The 16,410-nt window shown below is 39.2% G+C and overlaps 2 protein-coding genes and 1 long non-coding RNA gene across 5 annotated transcripts; 1 reads left to right on the top strand and 2 right to left on the bottom strand.

Moving 5' to 3' along the window:
• Positions 1-702: 702 nt before the first annotated feature.
• LOC136266850 (protein NLRC5-like) lies at positions 703-3,972 on the top strand. The gene is made up of 4 exons (XM_066061875.1): positions 703-856; positions 918-1,042; positions 1,148-1,408; positions 1,457-3,972. Exons 2-4 carry the CDS (start codon positions 991-993, stop codon positions 3,202-3,204), a joined length of 2,061 nt encoding a protein of 686 aa, XP_065917947.1. The 5' UTR covers positions 703-856; positions 918-990; the 3' UTR covers positions 3,205-3,972.
• LOC136266851 (uncharacterized) lies at positions 1,901-5,241 on the bottom strand. 2 transcript variants are annotated; one of them, XR_010706323.1, is made up of 7 exons: positions 4,665-5,241; positions 3,183-3,362; positions 2,851-3,104; positions 2,388-2,769; positions 2,228-2,336; positions 2,113-2,178; positions 1,901-2,060 (listed from the first exon to the last, which is right to left on the bottom strand). It is a non-coding gene; the product is annotated as an uncharacterized lncRNA (long non-coding RNA). The 2 variants fall into 2 exon arrangements; XR_010706324.1 differs by having other exon boundaries at positions 2,851-3,267; positions 3,324-3,362.
• A 3,828-nt stretch (positions 5,242-9,069) lies between these two features.
• On the bottom strand, positions 9,070-15,919 carry LOC136267731 (huntingtin-interacting protein 1-like). 2 transcript variants are annotated; one of them, XR_010706727.1, is made up of 7 exons: positions 15,693-15,919; positions 12,926-13,036; positions 12,526-12,872; positions 12,121-12,201; positions 10,805-10,882; positions 10,633-10,747; positions 9,070-9,394 (listed from the first exon to the last, which is right to left on the bottom strand). XR_010706727.1 is itself a non-coding variant. In XM_066062890.1 (5 exons), exons 2-4 carry the CDS (start codon positions 12,928-12,930, stop codon positions 12,122-12,124), a joined length of 432 nt encoding a protein of 143 aa, XP_065918962.1. In that variant the 5' UTR covers positions 12,931-13,036; positions 15,693-15,919; the 3' UTR covers positions 9,070-9,394; position 12,121. The 2 variants fall into 2 exon arrangements, 1 of the variants encoding a protein (XP_065918962.1); XM_066062890.1 differs by lacking the exons at positions 10,633-10,747; positions 10,805-10,882.
• Positions 15,920-16,410: the final 491 nt, after the last annotated feature.

Genomic DNA, 16,410 nt, shown 5'->3' with positions numbered 1-16,410 from the left:
AACAATGGACAGAGAGGCAAACTCTGCCCAATCCTGTGATGATGGAATTGTTGCCATTACAGAAGCAGCATTGCCATGTTGAACATCAATAGCAACCTTCTGAGTCAAAAATTGGGTTGCCCTATTACTGTTCCATTACCCGGGAATTGTAATTTACTGACTGTTCTATTAGAGTATATTGATCTGTACTATGCACTATGCCCATTTATTGCAGGTTTTCACACATAGCTAAAAGGCAAATTATTATACTTAAGCAGTTTGATTTAGTATTTTTGTTGCAGCCCAATTTTGATGCGGGCATTACCTAAATGTATTTCTGAAATTTCACATTCTCCAAAAAAGGATGCGGGCGGTGGACCAGAAACATAATTACCAATTGGAGTGGCCTTATCATGCGGTAGCCTAAGACAGATGCGGGCAGTGGATGAGAAACTTATAATCACCAAATAGAGGCCTAAGATCAGTTTTCGCAGATGCAGTCACATTTTACGAAAAGAACTTGTATGGGTTGGTGTACTGCCTTTTTAACAACCTCATGTACTGTTTATAAGATTGTGTGTGCATGAAATAATTGGCATATAAACATACAATATTAAAGGGTAGCTATCCATACCAGTTAACAATCAAATCAAATCTATTACAACTCCTTATACAATCCTGATCTCACTTTGACTGCTCCATACGTTCCCTTTGCCAAGAACCGCCCGGCGTACCGACAGCTGTCGTTGTCCGAAGAAATCAATAAGTTAGAAATTTCACTGAAATAAGGAAAAGATTTGTAAATCTCGCAGAATCGTTTGTGGCGCAACCACTCGAGTGATCATCACTGGAGCGTTATCACACGAAATATTAACTGGTGAGTGGTTATTCTCTCATGAATTGTATGACATGTTGCGTGCACGTGTCTTTACTGATAGTTGTAAGCCACGCCCTCCACATTAACGGGAACGAAACCGATCACGATCGCAGCTTTGCTGTAATCTTTCACTCATGGATCAGAGTAACGGAAAGGGACTAGAACAGTTCAGAACAGCGGAATATGGTACGTGTAGTTAAACACTTCTCCCGAGAATCAAAGAGTGGGCGGTACCAGTATCCGGATATTATTTGGTCTCTGGTTAATATAATTAATTATTATTCCTTACAGCTACCAGTACTCCACTACTGAAGGATCTCTATCAATACATCACTCCAGATTATGCTGCAGACTGGAAAGTGATAGGAACACTACTGGGTCTACCCAGTGGAGAATTGAAGAGTATAGAGGCTGGTTATCCTACTAACGTCAAATGGTGCTGTAATCAAATGTTGGAGAAGTGGCTTGAAGTGGAGCCCTCTGCTAGTTGGAATAAGCTCCTAAGTGTCATCCAGTCACCTGCTGTGTCCAGTGATCAAGCTGCTGAGAAAGGTGACTGACTATTGTAGTAGTAACACGCTAGTTAGTGTATTGTTATAGTTGTGACTGGTGAAGATGTAGCTAGCAAGGTACAGCCTGTCCATCATGACAAGTTAACTGTCAAAGGTACAGTATATAGTGTATTCCATGATATACCTTGTTGTCTGTCCTGTAGGAGTGAGGAAGTCTCGATGTTATCTAACAGGGTGGCCACAACTAACGCACAAGCACGGTTGAGGGTTGACAAGGATACATGGCCACCAGGTCAACCCCACAGCTTTACGCCACTACTGCTAGTCCATCATGAAGGACAACAGAGGATGGACCAAGCTGTTGAAGTTGCTAAACTAGTTCACAAAGGTGATGTCACTTCACTAGCTACTGAACAGTTAGTCCACACTAAGCTAGATGACCATGCTCCACATGTTAGTAAAGTGACCAAAGAGGTGACAAAGATTTTAGCCCCCCTAGAAGAACGAGAAGATCCACAATTTATTATGATCGAGGGTGCACCAGGCATTGGCAAGTCTGTATTGTTACGTGAAATAGCTTACAGGTGGGGTAAACAACAATTGTTACAAACATTTACACTGTTAGTATTAGTCTGTCTACGTGATCCCATTGTTCAACAAGCTACATCAATCAGTGACCTTCTTCTGTCATTCTGCAAGGGAGACAGGAGAGCTAAAGAAATTGCGGCTGCATGTAGTGATTACCTGTTTGAAAATGGCGGAAAACATCTACTTTTTCTTTTCGATGGCTTTGACGAGTTTCCAGAACATCTACGAGAAAACAGTTTAATTGGTGAGATTATAAATCGTAACATTTTACCTCTCTGTGGATTAGTGGTGTCATCTCGTCCACATGCCTCAGTGTCCCTCCGACAACAAGCAACCATCAAAGTTGACATCTTAGGTTTCACCAAGGAGGAACAGTCTCTCTACATTGAACAGTCTTTAAAGGGACAACCACAAAGTATTGAAAAGCTTACCCGCTACTTGCAAGACCATCTCACTATCAGCAGCCTCTGTTTGGTGCCGTTTAACATAGTAATCCTGCTTTTCCTGTATAAAATGGGTATTCCCCTTCCCAGTGATTCTTCCAGTATATACCATCACTTCATCTGTCTCACCATCTGTCGACATCTTGCCAAATCTGGTTGTCCACTTAAAAATGACATCAAGCAGCTAGCTGACCTGCCAGAGCCATACAGTAAAATAGTTAAACAACTTTCCAAGTTAGCATTACAAGCACTCAATAACAACCAACTAGTTTTTACTTATGAAGAGATCGAAGCTGCATGCCCAGACGTCATAGCTACCCCTGAGGGTATTAATGGGTTTGGTTTGCTACAAGCTGTACAACATTTCGGCCTAACAGGAGAAACAACGACATTTAACTTCCTCCATTTAACTATACAGGAATACCTAGCGGCTAACTATATTATAACTGACCTTCGACCAGACGAAGAGTTTCGTCTTCTTCGCGAGCAATTCTGGAGCGATATTCACGCGAACATGTTCTCCATTTATGTCACACTTAGCAATGGACAACGATCCTCCTTCAAGAAATTCCTGTCTGGTGGAGACGACAAGATCGCCATTTCCAACAAATTCCTTCTTGAGCAATTAAAATGTTTCAGACTGTTCCGCTGTTTCCATGACGCACGAGACTATCGAATGTGTAAATCCATCGAAGAGGCAGAAATCTTCAATAAGAAAGAAATCGATCTTAGCCCCACTAGACTATCAGCTACTGATCTCAAGTGTGTGTCACTCTTCCTCACCTCCTCTTCCCACAAGCAGTGAGTGTGGCTCTACTTGTCCCACTGCTATATCCAAGATCGCGGCCTTCACATTTTGCACAAACACCTAATTAACAATGACGTCACGATCACCAACTTGTCGTTGTGGGATAATGGCCTCACCAACTCATCCTCCTCCTTCGTCAGTGACATTGCCCTCAGCTGCAAAGTAGAAGTGTTGTCGATTAGTCATAACCACACAATTGGGGAGAGTGAAGAGCTCTACACCATGTTGACCCATCCCTCCTCTATGCTAACAGGACTGTACATGTCCTATATCTCATTATCCTTCATTGCAGCAAGAACACTATTCACTGCAGTGAAGGATACTAACAAGTTGAAGGTGCTCGACATTAGCCACAACGCCATTACTGATGATGTGGCTGAGGATATTACACTACTAACCACCAACAAGTCACTAGTGGGGCTGGTGATGAGGGGCAACCCCATTAGTGGGGAAGCCATGACAAGATGTTTACAAGCCCTGAGGGGCAATAATACAATACAAGAGCTACATGTTCCCAGTTACCCTCCAGCAATTGAGGACAGGATTAGATCAATAGAACAAGAAATCAACACAAAGAGAAGAAGTCAAGGAATACGAGAGAAGCTAACAGTTAAGTTCTACTAACACTTTTAGTAGTTCAGTTTAGTTTATGTTGTTGTACTATTTTACAACTATTATCCCGCCACACACGTGTTGTTATTTTATTGTAAAAGTTGATAAGAATTGTTTTATTTAACACCAAACCAAGTTGATTGTCATTTCAAACATTTCATAAAATGATGATGGCGGGTGGTTATTATTCAGTATGGCTGAAAACCTTGAGCAAGACACTTCAACAAACTCACTAATACAATAATGAAAATTTTGCAGATTTACAAACCCATGAGGTGGAAATAGCCATAATGAAAATTTTGTGTCACTTCCATTAAAGGATGTGGGCAGAAATGGGAATGTGTGGACTTGTTAGAATATGTTACCAGACTAGCTTCCCTTGTGACAGTTGCTCAGAGATGGAGTAGAGCAGAATGGATCAAACTAGCCGGCTGCTGCATGGTAACACTACACCAACTCCAGCCATAGCTTAACTGGTTAGTTGGCTACACAGCTAGGAGGTCAGCCATTTTAACACTTACAAGAAACACTTCATGTGGTGACACCGGTAATGTCCGGATATTAGGGGTATACAAGAAAAATTGCAAATTTGAAGAAAAGAACTCAGCTGTGTAGTTTTCCGGATATTTAACGTTTACAATGAAAACCTAAAATTTTTTCTAGCAAATTTTCTCAGCTAGCAAAGGTGGTTTTCAGCACGAAACTTCAAAAGTAAGCAATTTTTCAGTTGGCAACAAAGCCAGAGCTGCAATAATTTTTCGCAACGCAAACAAACATTTTCCAAACTTCAGTTGAACAATGCTCAGTCTCCACCTCTGAGTTTACATTACACAACATAGACTCACTTTATAGCTGCTCCAGCTGCAGGTAACAACAACACCAACCAACAACATAATAGCCTACCTAATACACTAACTAGCTAACAGGTCAGTAAACTAACTGACTATTAAGCTACACTAACTAACTAGGTAACAAATTAGTATTCAACTAGTAACACACTATCATGACTAGCTAATAGACCTAGCTAGTAGCCTAAGTTATTACTCTAACTACTCAGTGGCCAGCTAGCTATAGTAACAAAGCACTTGGTAATAAAATTTTTCATAGCTGAGAGTAAAACAATTATTCCACATCCTAATTTAGTTTTCTGGGAGTCTCATAGGATATAAACTGGTGGCGGGGGTCAGTAGTCAGCGCGGCTCAGCCAGCCGGCTAGTTCTAAGTTTTGAAAAAGCGGTTCTAAGCTATGAAAAGGCGCCGCTGCCAGCGAAAAGTATTTTAAAAGAACGCCTATTGGAAAACTTTATTTCTACTGGCCTTTTTACTAGCTTTCAACCAAAACTGAGTTAGCTAAGTCTACTCTACCGACTCAACACAATTTCAACTGTCAACTTTACACGCCCTAGCAACGACTAAATAGCAGCTGGAAGGTAACAACTATCCCGCCCTTTTACAATAAGCGCTACATGCGCTTAATTGTCTTTATAACTTTAAGCTGATGTAGCAGCATCGCTTCTTATTGCTTAGCTATCTTCACGCGCAACGAGTCCGCGGGCTATAGCTAGTCACTGGTTCTACCTTACCTGAAGGAAGTGTTGAGCTGGCTACGAGTAGCGACCATGAGTTGATCCTGGAAGGAGGAGCCAAATCCATCAGGTGAGAAACTTCAATATTAACTCATTACTCATTTCGTGTGAACGTTCTGTTAGAGTATTTAATAAGTAACCACCGTGTAATATATGAGCGTTCTATTAGAGTGTTTTGTCATCTTGTAACTATTTGTTGAAATCAGTGCATTAAATTTGATGGCATTAAATTGCTTAAATTACGTGTAGCTACCTATATGTTCACTTAAACTTCTTATGAATAAAAGAAATCAAACACTTTGTATATAGCTATATTAGATCAACTGGTCAGCTATTATGTGACATGTAACTGTGCATTGGACACCATTACCTGACTTCTGCCATTATATTTACACTACCATATATGGTTAAAATGTATCAGCGAATATTCATGGTTTCATAACTCCTTTAGTTTTATTACACAACAAGGAGATTTTACAAAACTGTGTGGACTTTCAAGGCTTCCTTATATGCATGGAGTAAATTGAGATTTATAACTTAAGTACGTTAACAAGTTCAATAAAGGTGACCTGATTTTGCTTTTGGTAACAAATTCCATGATGAATGGTATTTCATATAACTCAGCAGCTACACAGGTGAAATTTCCCTAAGATGAAGACATTTTTATGATGGCTTTTCTAGCAGCAAATTCTACAATTTCTCACCATTTTAGATAGAGGTGTTGCTGGACCACATGTCCTCACAAAAGGGTGGGAGGGGATGGTTGGGTGGGAAATGCCTGTGGTACAAAATGGATGGGTGTTGGTTGTAATGAAGAACTCCAGACCAAATTACATGTCCCTATGAGCTCTAGATGGACCACAATGACATAGAACACGCACATAATTCACCCATTCCTCACTTTACCAGACACTCCAAGCCAACAAGGCAATAACATGGTCTCACATTACCCCCAGTGTCTTCCCAAGTTCTCAAGTTCTCATTATCCCAGTGTCTTCCCAAGTTCTCAGTGTACTTCAACACACTTATGTATAATTATAAGTCTGTTTCCAGAAAGCAGACACAATAAAAGCTAAAATACTCTAATAGAACAGTCAATAGTGTCAATATAAATCCTACCCTCAATTTTTTTGTTTATGATTTCTAAAATCCTGCTATTGAACTTGCATGCTTAATTGCACACTGTGCTACTGGACTGTTCTTCATGTGGTTTACAATGTAGTGTAGCAACCTTGGTTCTTCAATGCACCGTATATGACAAACGTCAGTTAGAAACTTCATTTAAAAATTAGGAGCCTATCAATGGGGAGTATTTATTGTATATTAGTAATAATTCTCAGATACCAATAACACCAAAATACTGATTTTAATGTAGAATCTTTTGTAGTTTGTGTAGTGGTGGCCATACATGAATGTGTACAGTTGGGGGTGTAGCAGTATGAGGCCACGAAAAGTTAATTATATGTTTCTGGTTGCTGAATAAATTGTGCGATCATCATAATAATATTTTATATCTGTTTAAAGTTTTCATGTCTTGTACACACTCTTTTCTTATAAAGATACATCAACTTTGTTTTTCCTGTACACAGTGTAATTCCATCTACTGCTATAAATGTAGTGTACCACATCAAAAAGTTGCAAAAAAAAACAAGCCTGGTCACCTGGTCAATTGGTAGTACCAGAATCATACAATTAACTTTGCACGGTCTAAGGTATTAAAAGGTTTTAGTGATTGTGATTTTTATATTGACTTCAAAGTTGTTTCTTTCAACAACACTTTTATTTTGATACCACATTCTAGCAAGTTAATTATTGCCTCAGGGAATTAAAGACAGAAATGATCAATTTTCTGTGTTAGAATGACAATTAAGATTACCAAGGTCAAATCTGTGATGGTACAAATACATGACATGAGGAGTACTATTTCTATATGGACAGTTTCATTGTGGAGAAGTGTATGATTTTGCTTATTTGGGGGCTACACAAACAGTAATTTTGGGCTATTCATGAAATTTAAACAGAAAAGTACCACAAGATCCACAGTCTGTGATAGCTAGCTATTTTCTCTTAGGTACTGTAATTCGCTATTTTCGTGCAAAAAAATTTTGTGATAAAAATAATATTTTCGTATGATTTATGTGAATGACTGCTCTATTAGAGTAGTTCGATCATGTGCAAAAAAAAATTTCATGTAAGAAATTTTCGTACAAGTACCTCCATACTAAAATTATTTTACAATGAAAAAAAAGCTAATTTTTGAATAAGATTGCCTTAAGGGTGCTCTGTAGAGTTCATGTACGGCTCCCATGAAATACCATAACTCACAAATGATTTGGGCAAATACACTGTATTTTCTTACTGGATATAATCAAAGCTATCACTAGAGCACACTTTAGTCCAAACCCAACTGCTAATTTGCTGTAGAATACAAGTTATAATTTTCCCTTTAAACTAGAACTAGTCATACAGTTTACACATAAAGCCTTGATACTTTCATGATACAATACACTATATATATACAAAACAGTACAAACTATTGTGTGTTTTATTTTTGTCTCAAGATCAATCATCAGATACTCAACTTCTAGTTTGACACTGCCACCAATCTTTCGTTTCACTTCCATGCTATTTGTCATCCGAAGTTGCTATCAAAAAACTGCTACAGTAACCCATCAAAAATTTCATACCTTTTGGGTGAAAAATGGCAAACTAGTTCTACACATTTTAAACATGGGGGTATAGAATAGCAAGGGGCGTGCCTGTTACCTGATGCACAGGTGCTAAAGATTCAGTAATAAGCCAAACACCAATTAACAACCATAATAATTATTTCCATCAATGTAAAAGATATAACCTGTTTCACCATCTCCTTACACAAACTGTACAGAGCACCCTTCAGCCAGTTAAGACCACTTATTGTTAGTTTTATATTTCCCCCACCTGCATTGCTGTCTCATCCAAATTTGGTCATTATTATGACATCATATAATTATTCACCATTATTCCATCATCTCAATGTTTAATGATTATATGGAAGTAATAAACTAACTTGTTTACTCTGCTAGGCAGAGAGAAAGGTAGGCTAGAAGGGCTAAAGAGTCAGGGCTTTGACTGTTTGACTTCTTAAGAGATGGCAGAATAGTGATCAACAGATCAAAATACTCTAATAGAACATTCAGCTAACTCTAATAAAACAGTCAGGTGCCTGTACAATTGTAATGAATTATGAGCTACCCTCCCACATTGGTTTAGGCTAACTTTCCTGATCTGAAACATAAAATTAACAATAAATGACCTAAAAGTCAATAATGTCATGCCCATGTAGTGCTGGTCATGTGTAATTGTTATTCTACTGAAACTCCAATCCCATATAGTCACTATATCTTTCAGTTCACTAATTCTTCAAAGCTGCTTCCAGATATCACTCACTTTGTGATAGCAGGTGTTCAACCACAACATGAGTAATAATTTTGTGCCTGGACAATGTTTTGTCATTTATTACAAGTATAGCTGTAGTTTCCCATAGCTAAAAGAAAAAGAAAATATTCCGTTACATGTCACTGTAGCAGATAACAAAAGTGGGTCAACTAATGCTACAGTTACCACAGACCATGTATGGTTATCAAAACTGGAAATGTTCTTGGATCAGACTGTCATACTTCTCTAAATCATTAGTAAATTATAAATGAAATATGGTTGTAATGAGACAAACACACAATACGTACAACTAAAAGCGTCCACTTTTAGAATGTCTGTAGTCACTCTTGCTCACTCGTCCTGTTACTTGTGCAATACGCTGTCGGCTATGATTTAAACTGGACATTGTGTTGCCATGGTGATTCTGTTGTGGGGGTGGGGTTAGCACTTATGGGGTGTGTCTTGTCCTTCACTTTGTAAGTTAGTAGTTGCTCTCTTGCCTGCTCCAGAGCCTCAGTTAACTCAATCCTCTCCTTGCACTCCAAATGGACTGTGTTCTGTAAGTGCTCCACCTACACCATACAACAATACAATACAGTCAATAGTCCCTCTTGTCTATTGTATACAAGATACTGTATTTGTGGTCCACACATGTAGTTGCAATAAACACACACAGGGGCGGATTCAGGGGGAGGGCTTTGGGGGCTGAAGCCCCCCCCCCCCCCCTTCATATTTAGGCTTTACTTGATCAATATGCTGAGTATTATAATGAAATTTTGTCTTAGCATAATTATATGATCACTAATAATACAAATACTCATAAAACCACCTTATAAACATCTTTCCAAGGTATTATCAGTGGATTTATGCTAAAGTTTATGCAACAAGGACCCGGATCAGCATTGGAGGTGTACAAGATCGAGATACTCTAATAGAGCAGTCAGCTAACTACTCTAATAGAACATTCACTGGAAACATGTAGTTGGTTCTGTTATGGAATTTTTCCAAATCTGCCTGCACCTATACATACAATGAAGTGCATTGGTCTGTTTAAAGGGCTTCATTCATCTACTTGTGTAGTTAATATGTATGGCAATATTTAATTCAGGTACACAATTACCATTGAAAATGCTCTCAATTCAATCTTGTATTGTTCAAATTTCAAAATTTTCCACTTTCAACATTATTATTCTAACATGCACCTATTCTTGGTTGTCTGTACCTACCCAAACTTTTCCATTAGCAAAATGCTTCAGAGAGCCATACCTATAATCTAAAGGCAGTATATAAAATATCTACAGGCAGAAAATATTAGGGATTTTATGTGGAAATGTCTCCAAATTGCAGTATTTTAGCATCAATTTTTCAAAATTTCCTGGGGGGGCATGCCCCCAGACCCCCCTAGTTCCAGCATGCTTCGCACACCTCTACCCAAGAGATTAGTACCTTGACTTAGCCCCCCCCTTTTATAAATCCTAGATCCGCCCCTGACACACACACCACACACACACACGTGCGCTACACACACACACACGTGCGCTACACACACACACGTGCGCTACACACACACTACACACACTCACACATGCGTGCATGCACACACACACGTGCGCGCGCTACACACTACACACATGCATGTACGCACAACACACACACACACTACACACATGCGTGTATGCACACACACACTACACACACTCACACATGCGCGCTACACACTACACACATGCGTGTACGCACAACACACACACACACTACACACACTCACACATGCGTGTATGCAGCCTGCACAAGTACAAAGACATTATACCATTGTGTTACTGAGATGAGTCTGAATGGCGTCACTCTACTCTGACTGAATGATAGCCAACTCTGCTTCAGCTGACTGTAGTTTAGCTTCTAGCAGACTAGCCATCAATTGGAGCCTAAAGAATAAACAACTTTCACAAGCTGTGTTTAAGAACTAGAGAGAGTTCTATTACCTTTCTTTTTCTTTTGCATGCTCAGATGATTTATCTGATAACAATTTGGTAAGTTTAGAATTGTCTCCCTTCACTGTCCTACAAAAGAGAACGACACACAGATACTTGGGAACCTTCTAGGATGGTATACATCTATATTAGAAATTGTTAATAAAGTAGGATCCAAGCAATGAAAGTAGTGAAGTAAGAGATGAATGAGTATTACAGCATAACTCATTAGGAAAATCCCTTTGTTTTAACAACCATTTTGTTCAATGCCAAAGTAGTAATTTTCCCATCAAGCTATGCTGTAATACTGTCATTCATTCTTACTTTATTTTGTTTGGATCTCTTCTACTAGTTTGCTTGTTTGGTGTTTTGTTATAGCATACAACTATACCAGTGTGACTGTTCTATTAGGGTGACTGTTGTATTAGAGTATCTCAAATCAGCCTTAACCAACTACCAGGGGGCATGCATAATTTCAAATTTTCGCATTACAAATATGCCAGACCAATAATAATAATAATGGGATGTTTCATTGTGATCAGGTAAATAGATTACTGTCCCCATGCTCAATCATTCTTAATCAATGGTATATAATGGGCGTTGTCTCGTACCTATCGTGAAGTTATTGGTATCTACCAAGCGTAAGTGCTTTAAATAATTTCGTGGTGTCTAAGTATGCTGCTCAAGAAAGGTGTTGGTACGGAAACTTAACGCCTTGATATGGTTTTTATTGCAACAAGAAGATGAACAGCCTGATTGAAGATAAAGGACAGACAAGATGAAGAGGGCACACACTCGTTGGAACCCCAAAAGGCATATCCCACTAGTTAGTTTGTTATTGTGGTATAAAATGGTGGCCGTGCACTGCTTTGTTTGGCCTCCAGCTTTGCAACTGTGGTCAGGCAGGCTAGCAGGCAGGCAGGTAGTCAAACAAGAAAATTGAGTTTCTTAAAATTCTATATCCAGCTGCCTGTACGTGTTCCTTGTTTTTAATGCTGTATTTGATGTTAGATGACTAATATTAGTCTGTAAAGGTGATTTTCATCACATATCTTTAGGTGGCATGTTTCACTTTTGGGGGATCCCTATTAAACAGTACTACCGTACTGTTTGATATTAGGTGTTTTTAATTTAGGGAGTTGTTAATGTGTAGTCTAAAGACCCTAATCAGCCAACTATAACATTCCCCAGTGAGAAATTTATTGCAGCTATCTCTTATTAAGCCTATAGGTTACTTGGCTATGACTATAGCTCTACTAATTTGTGATAATGTAACGGTTGTTCACAATTCAGTAGTGTTTTCAATACAAAGGCCACTACATATATACCTCAACTTGAGCTCCAAGTTCTCTTTGCAAGTTTTTCAGCTGCCAAATCACTACTGGACTGAGTCAGTTGTTCCTTGAGATCTGTAGAACATGGGAACAAACATTTACACAACAGGACCAAGTAAACTTACAGTATATGTTGAGTTGGGATATAAATGACACAGCAAAGAATTTTCTATGGTACAGAACACAGCTACTATTTGTAATTCTCAGGTGTACCATACATAATAGTGTGGGACGCAAGTGAAAAGTTCACACAAAATAAGTTGCTACTGCAAAATATGGTCTTAGTTGAAGTACAGGTTGTAATGTAATGTCTGATTAAGAGCACATGTACATACACAATATGTCTGAGTGTAGTGTAGATGTGTACAGTAGACACAACACAAAACAAAACTGCTTTACCATAAATTTCCCTTCTCAATTGTGACATTACAATTTTGTCCTCTTCTGTTTTTTGGTTCAGTTGAGATTCACTCTCTTTAATGGAGTCCACAAGTCTTTTATTCTCACTGTCCATGTTTTGTTTGACTTGCCAGAGCAGGTCATACTGGGTGGACAGCTGAGATATTCTCTCCAACAAAATTGACTGATTTTTTGTTAACGTCAGTTTAATTTTTGCTGTCACAGAAGAGATGGAATCACATTGCTCTCTTGAAAGAGACTGTAATTGATTACGAGCAGTAGAAATGTCTCTTTTAACACTTAACAAATTAGATGTTTGAATTTGAAGTCTTTCATTAAACATTTCCCTACAAACAGAAACACATTTAACAGTAGTGACTTACATAATAATGTTACTAACCTCATGTGTTTAAACTGTTTGTTCTTTTCTGTTAATTGTGACTCTTTCTGATGAACACACACCTTCAACTTTTCATTACTGGTTCTCACTTCAGTAATGTCATTTTTTAACCTTCAAAAATGTTACGACAAATGTTATACAAACAACACAACAGAACACCTCCTTATATGGTCAATATGAAACATACAGGAACCCGTTAATGTGGACATTCACTTCTCAAATGATCAAAACTTGTATGAAGAAAGTGATCACTGTTAATTTGCATCAAACAATTCAGGTGAGTTAAAATTTGATCCACTGGAACTGTTAATGTGGACACTTGAGGACACCTACATACCGTATGGAGGGAAACTTTGGCGCCGTTAAAATTTGGCGAATTTGGCGATTGACCATGAATTCGCCAAATTTTTCCCATCCAAATATTTTGGTGGCGAAGAAAATAGCAAACCAAGCCTCGAACTAATCAATTTTCTACTCGACCAAGGGATAGTGGGCCAGGCATTACGCTAGAGCCAAGCCTGCCTCGACTACCTCACTAGGTAGCTAGTTACTGTACACGTGGTATCCTCAAACTTCACCTCGAAACGGGAATGACAAGTATAGCGAGTCCTACCATGTTAAGTACGATATTCGCTATTCCAGATGGTGTAGATCTACTGTCTATATAGTATTACCTTTTAGTTGGTAGCTGACTCCAGGCGGCGAATCGCTGAGAGGCGTGACACTCTAGTTCTCGCTTCAGGCACAGTGATTAGTGACAAGGGTGTGTTCAGATGTTGCTACTGAGCCTCCCTTACAGCCCCTCAGTGGTGAAGTAATCACTCCCAAGTCTGCGAACCGACAGGATGATGCCAGGGCAGATATTCATGCACGTGGTTTCTGGGGACGGCGACAAAGTGCCTTTCTTGACGTAAGGGTGTTTCACCCTAATGCACCAAGTTACCGTAACTCCAGCATACCATCTGTATATCGCCGTCATGAATTACAGAAGAAGCGAGAGTATGGCGAACGTGTCCGGGAGGTGGAACAGGCTTCCTTTACCCCTTTACTGGCTTTAGTATTTTCCACAACCGGTGGAATGGGAGGAGAAGCACTAACATTCTATCGTTGTCTGGCCGACATGCTTTCTCGCCGCAGCTCAACATCTTATAGTGGCACTCTGGCGTGGATTCGCTGCACATTGTCATTTTCATTGCTTCGTTCTGCTACAATGTGCATCCGGGGAACACGATCCATCCTTCATCGTTCCAACAATGCTTCCCCGGAAATGGGCCATATTGCTGGCCCTAGGGACTTTTAATTGTCCCCCTTTCAGTTGTCCAGCACACTTGCTCCTTGGTGCTGGGGGTGGTAGGCAAGGGCGAGGGCAATGGCAGTACATCCAGCCCGGGAGATTAAAAAAAAAAAAATTAAGTGATCTAATAATTCAATACGGCGTGCGCTTTGCTAACAATTCGCCAAATTTTATTTCGCCAACAGTGATATTTTGCTTGATTCGCCAAATTTTCCCCCCTCCAAAGTTTCCCTCCGTACGGTAATCCAGACACTTAGTTAAGGTCCCAAAGTATCCCTTAGTATATAAACTGACGTTGATAATCAGGACACCTTGATAATAAGGACACCTTGATAATCAGGACACTTTGATAATCAGGACACCTTGATAATCAGGAGACCTTGATAATCAGGAGACCTTGATAATCAGGAGACCTTAATAATCAGGAGACCTTGATAATCAGGAGACCTTGATAATCAGGAGACCTTGATAATCAGGAGACCTTGACAATCAGGAGACCTTGACAATCAGGAGACCTTGACAATCAGGAGACCTTGATAATCAGGATACCTCGATAATCAGGACACCTTGATAATCAGGAGACCTTGACAATCAAGACACCTTGATAATCAGGAGACCTTGATAATCAGGAGACCTTGACAATCAGGAGACCTTGATAATCAGGATACCTCGATAATCAGGACACCTTGATAATCAGGACACCTTGACAATCACGACACCTTGATAATCAGGACACCTTGATAATCAGGACACCTTGATAATCAGGACACCTTGATAGTAAGGACACCTTGATAATCAGGACACCTTGATAATCAGGACACTATTGGTTGATTCATATTACACTATAACACATAATGTTGTTGAGGTTCTGAAGTATATACCTCTTATGTGTCTATCATTTGTAACCTCATATGAGATAAACTGGGAGATTAGAGGTGTATTGACAGACAAAAGTCTTGGGACATCAACTCTACATTTAACAATTAAAAATTAATAAAACATGTAGTCACATGTACAGGATATGGCTCACATGAGCTCATACACACAACTTGTGAATCTTAATTCCATGACTCCAGTAAGGATTAGTGGGAGATTTGAAAACCCTAATACCCCAGTAGTACAACTGTCACTCTTGCAAGTTGACAAAATCCTCACCTAATGTCCTACATACACCCTGTAGCCCTTACTGGTGGGGTTATGTGTATATGTGATACATGGCAAATAAAGGTGACCTATCTGCCCATTGTATGGACATGGGAGCTGTTACAACTTGCTGTGTCTGCCTATAATAATGTGCAGATATAGTAGTCCATTCTGGATGTCAAGAACAAGTTTCTAGGTTTTTCTGTTTCCTAGGTTGGCAGGCCTGCACCATGACGTATCCATATTTCACAGGTCTTAAGGTGTTCATATTACACCGGTACATATTACATCAATTAGCTGATAAATAAATACACTGAAGAAGTATGGTACCTGTGCAAGAACAGAGTAGCCAGGTAATCTCAACAAGTTGTACAAAACACACATCCCTCAGCTTTGTGACTAGATGAATGACTGGGATTACACCAGATCTCTCTCTTATCACATCTCCTGTACATCTGCTGCTACGAATTGTATCCAGTTTTTCTTGATGATGTATCAGCATCGATCAGCACCTTACAATTGATTATTTCTAATTAATGCACCTGTATTCTAATTAATTCGTAAGGAAGGTTTGTGTAGTGAGTATAATCGACGGCAAGCGACTACAAGTCAAACACAGCACGTATTTTGTTGTATACTTGGCGATACGCGGTTGGTGAACAGGGTGATGATGGAAGCGAGTAGCCAAGCTGTGATCATCAGTCTGTTGCTATGGTACTGACGTAATTTTGGAATGTGTCTATTGCAGCTGTGCTAATGATGCTCAGCGAGGTAATGTTGTGTTCTTTTATGAAACATTAGATGCTTCAACTCTTGGTATAAAGTTTAGCTGATGGTGTCACGTTGTCTTGAACGTTCTATTAGAGTGTTTTAACAGTGGTAACATCTATATTGTAGATATGACTAAATGAGAGTTCACTGAGAGAGATGGATCAGCTAGTTCAGACCAAATAAATAATAAATCAAATCATAACAAATATCATAGATAATGTTATCATGATAAAACAATAGTCTAAATGTGTCCTTGTTGTGTGTTATTGTGTGTATC

This window comes from Dysidea avara, chromosome 9, assembly GCF_963678975.1.
Source record: "Dysidea avara chromosome 9, odDysAvar1.4, whole genome shotgun sequence".
In the NCBI taxonomy this organism is placed as follows: Eukaryota; Metazoa; Porifera; class Demospongiae; order Dictyoceratida; family Dysideidae; genus Dysidea; species Dysidea avara.
The sequence above is the reverse complement of the archived record's forward strand: the minus strand, read 5'-3'. Positions and strand labels throughout refer to the sequence as shown.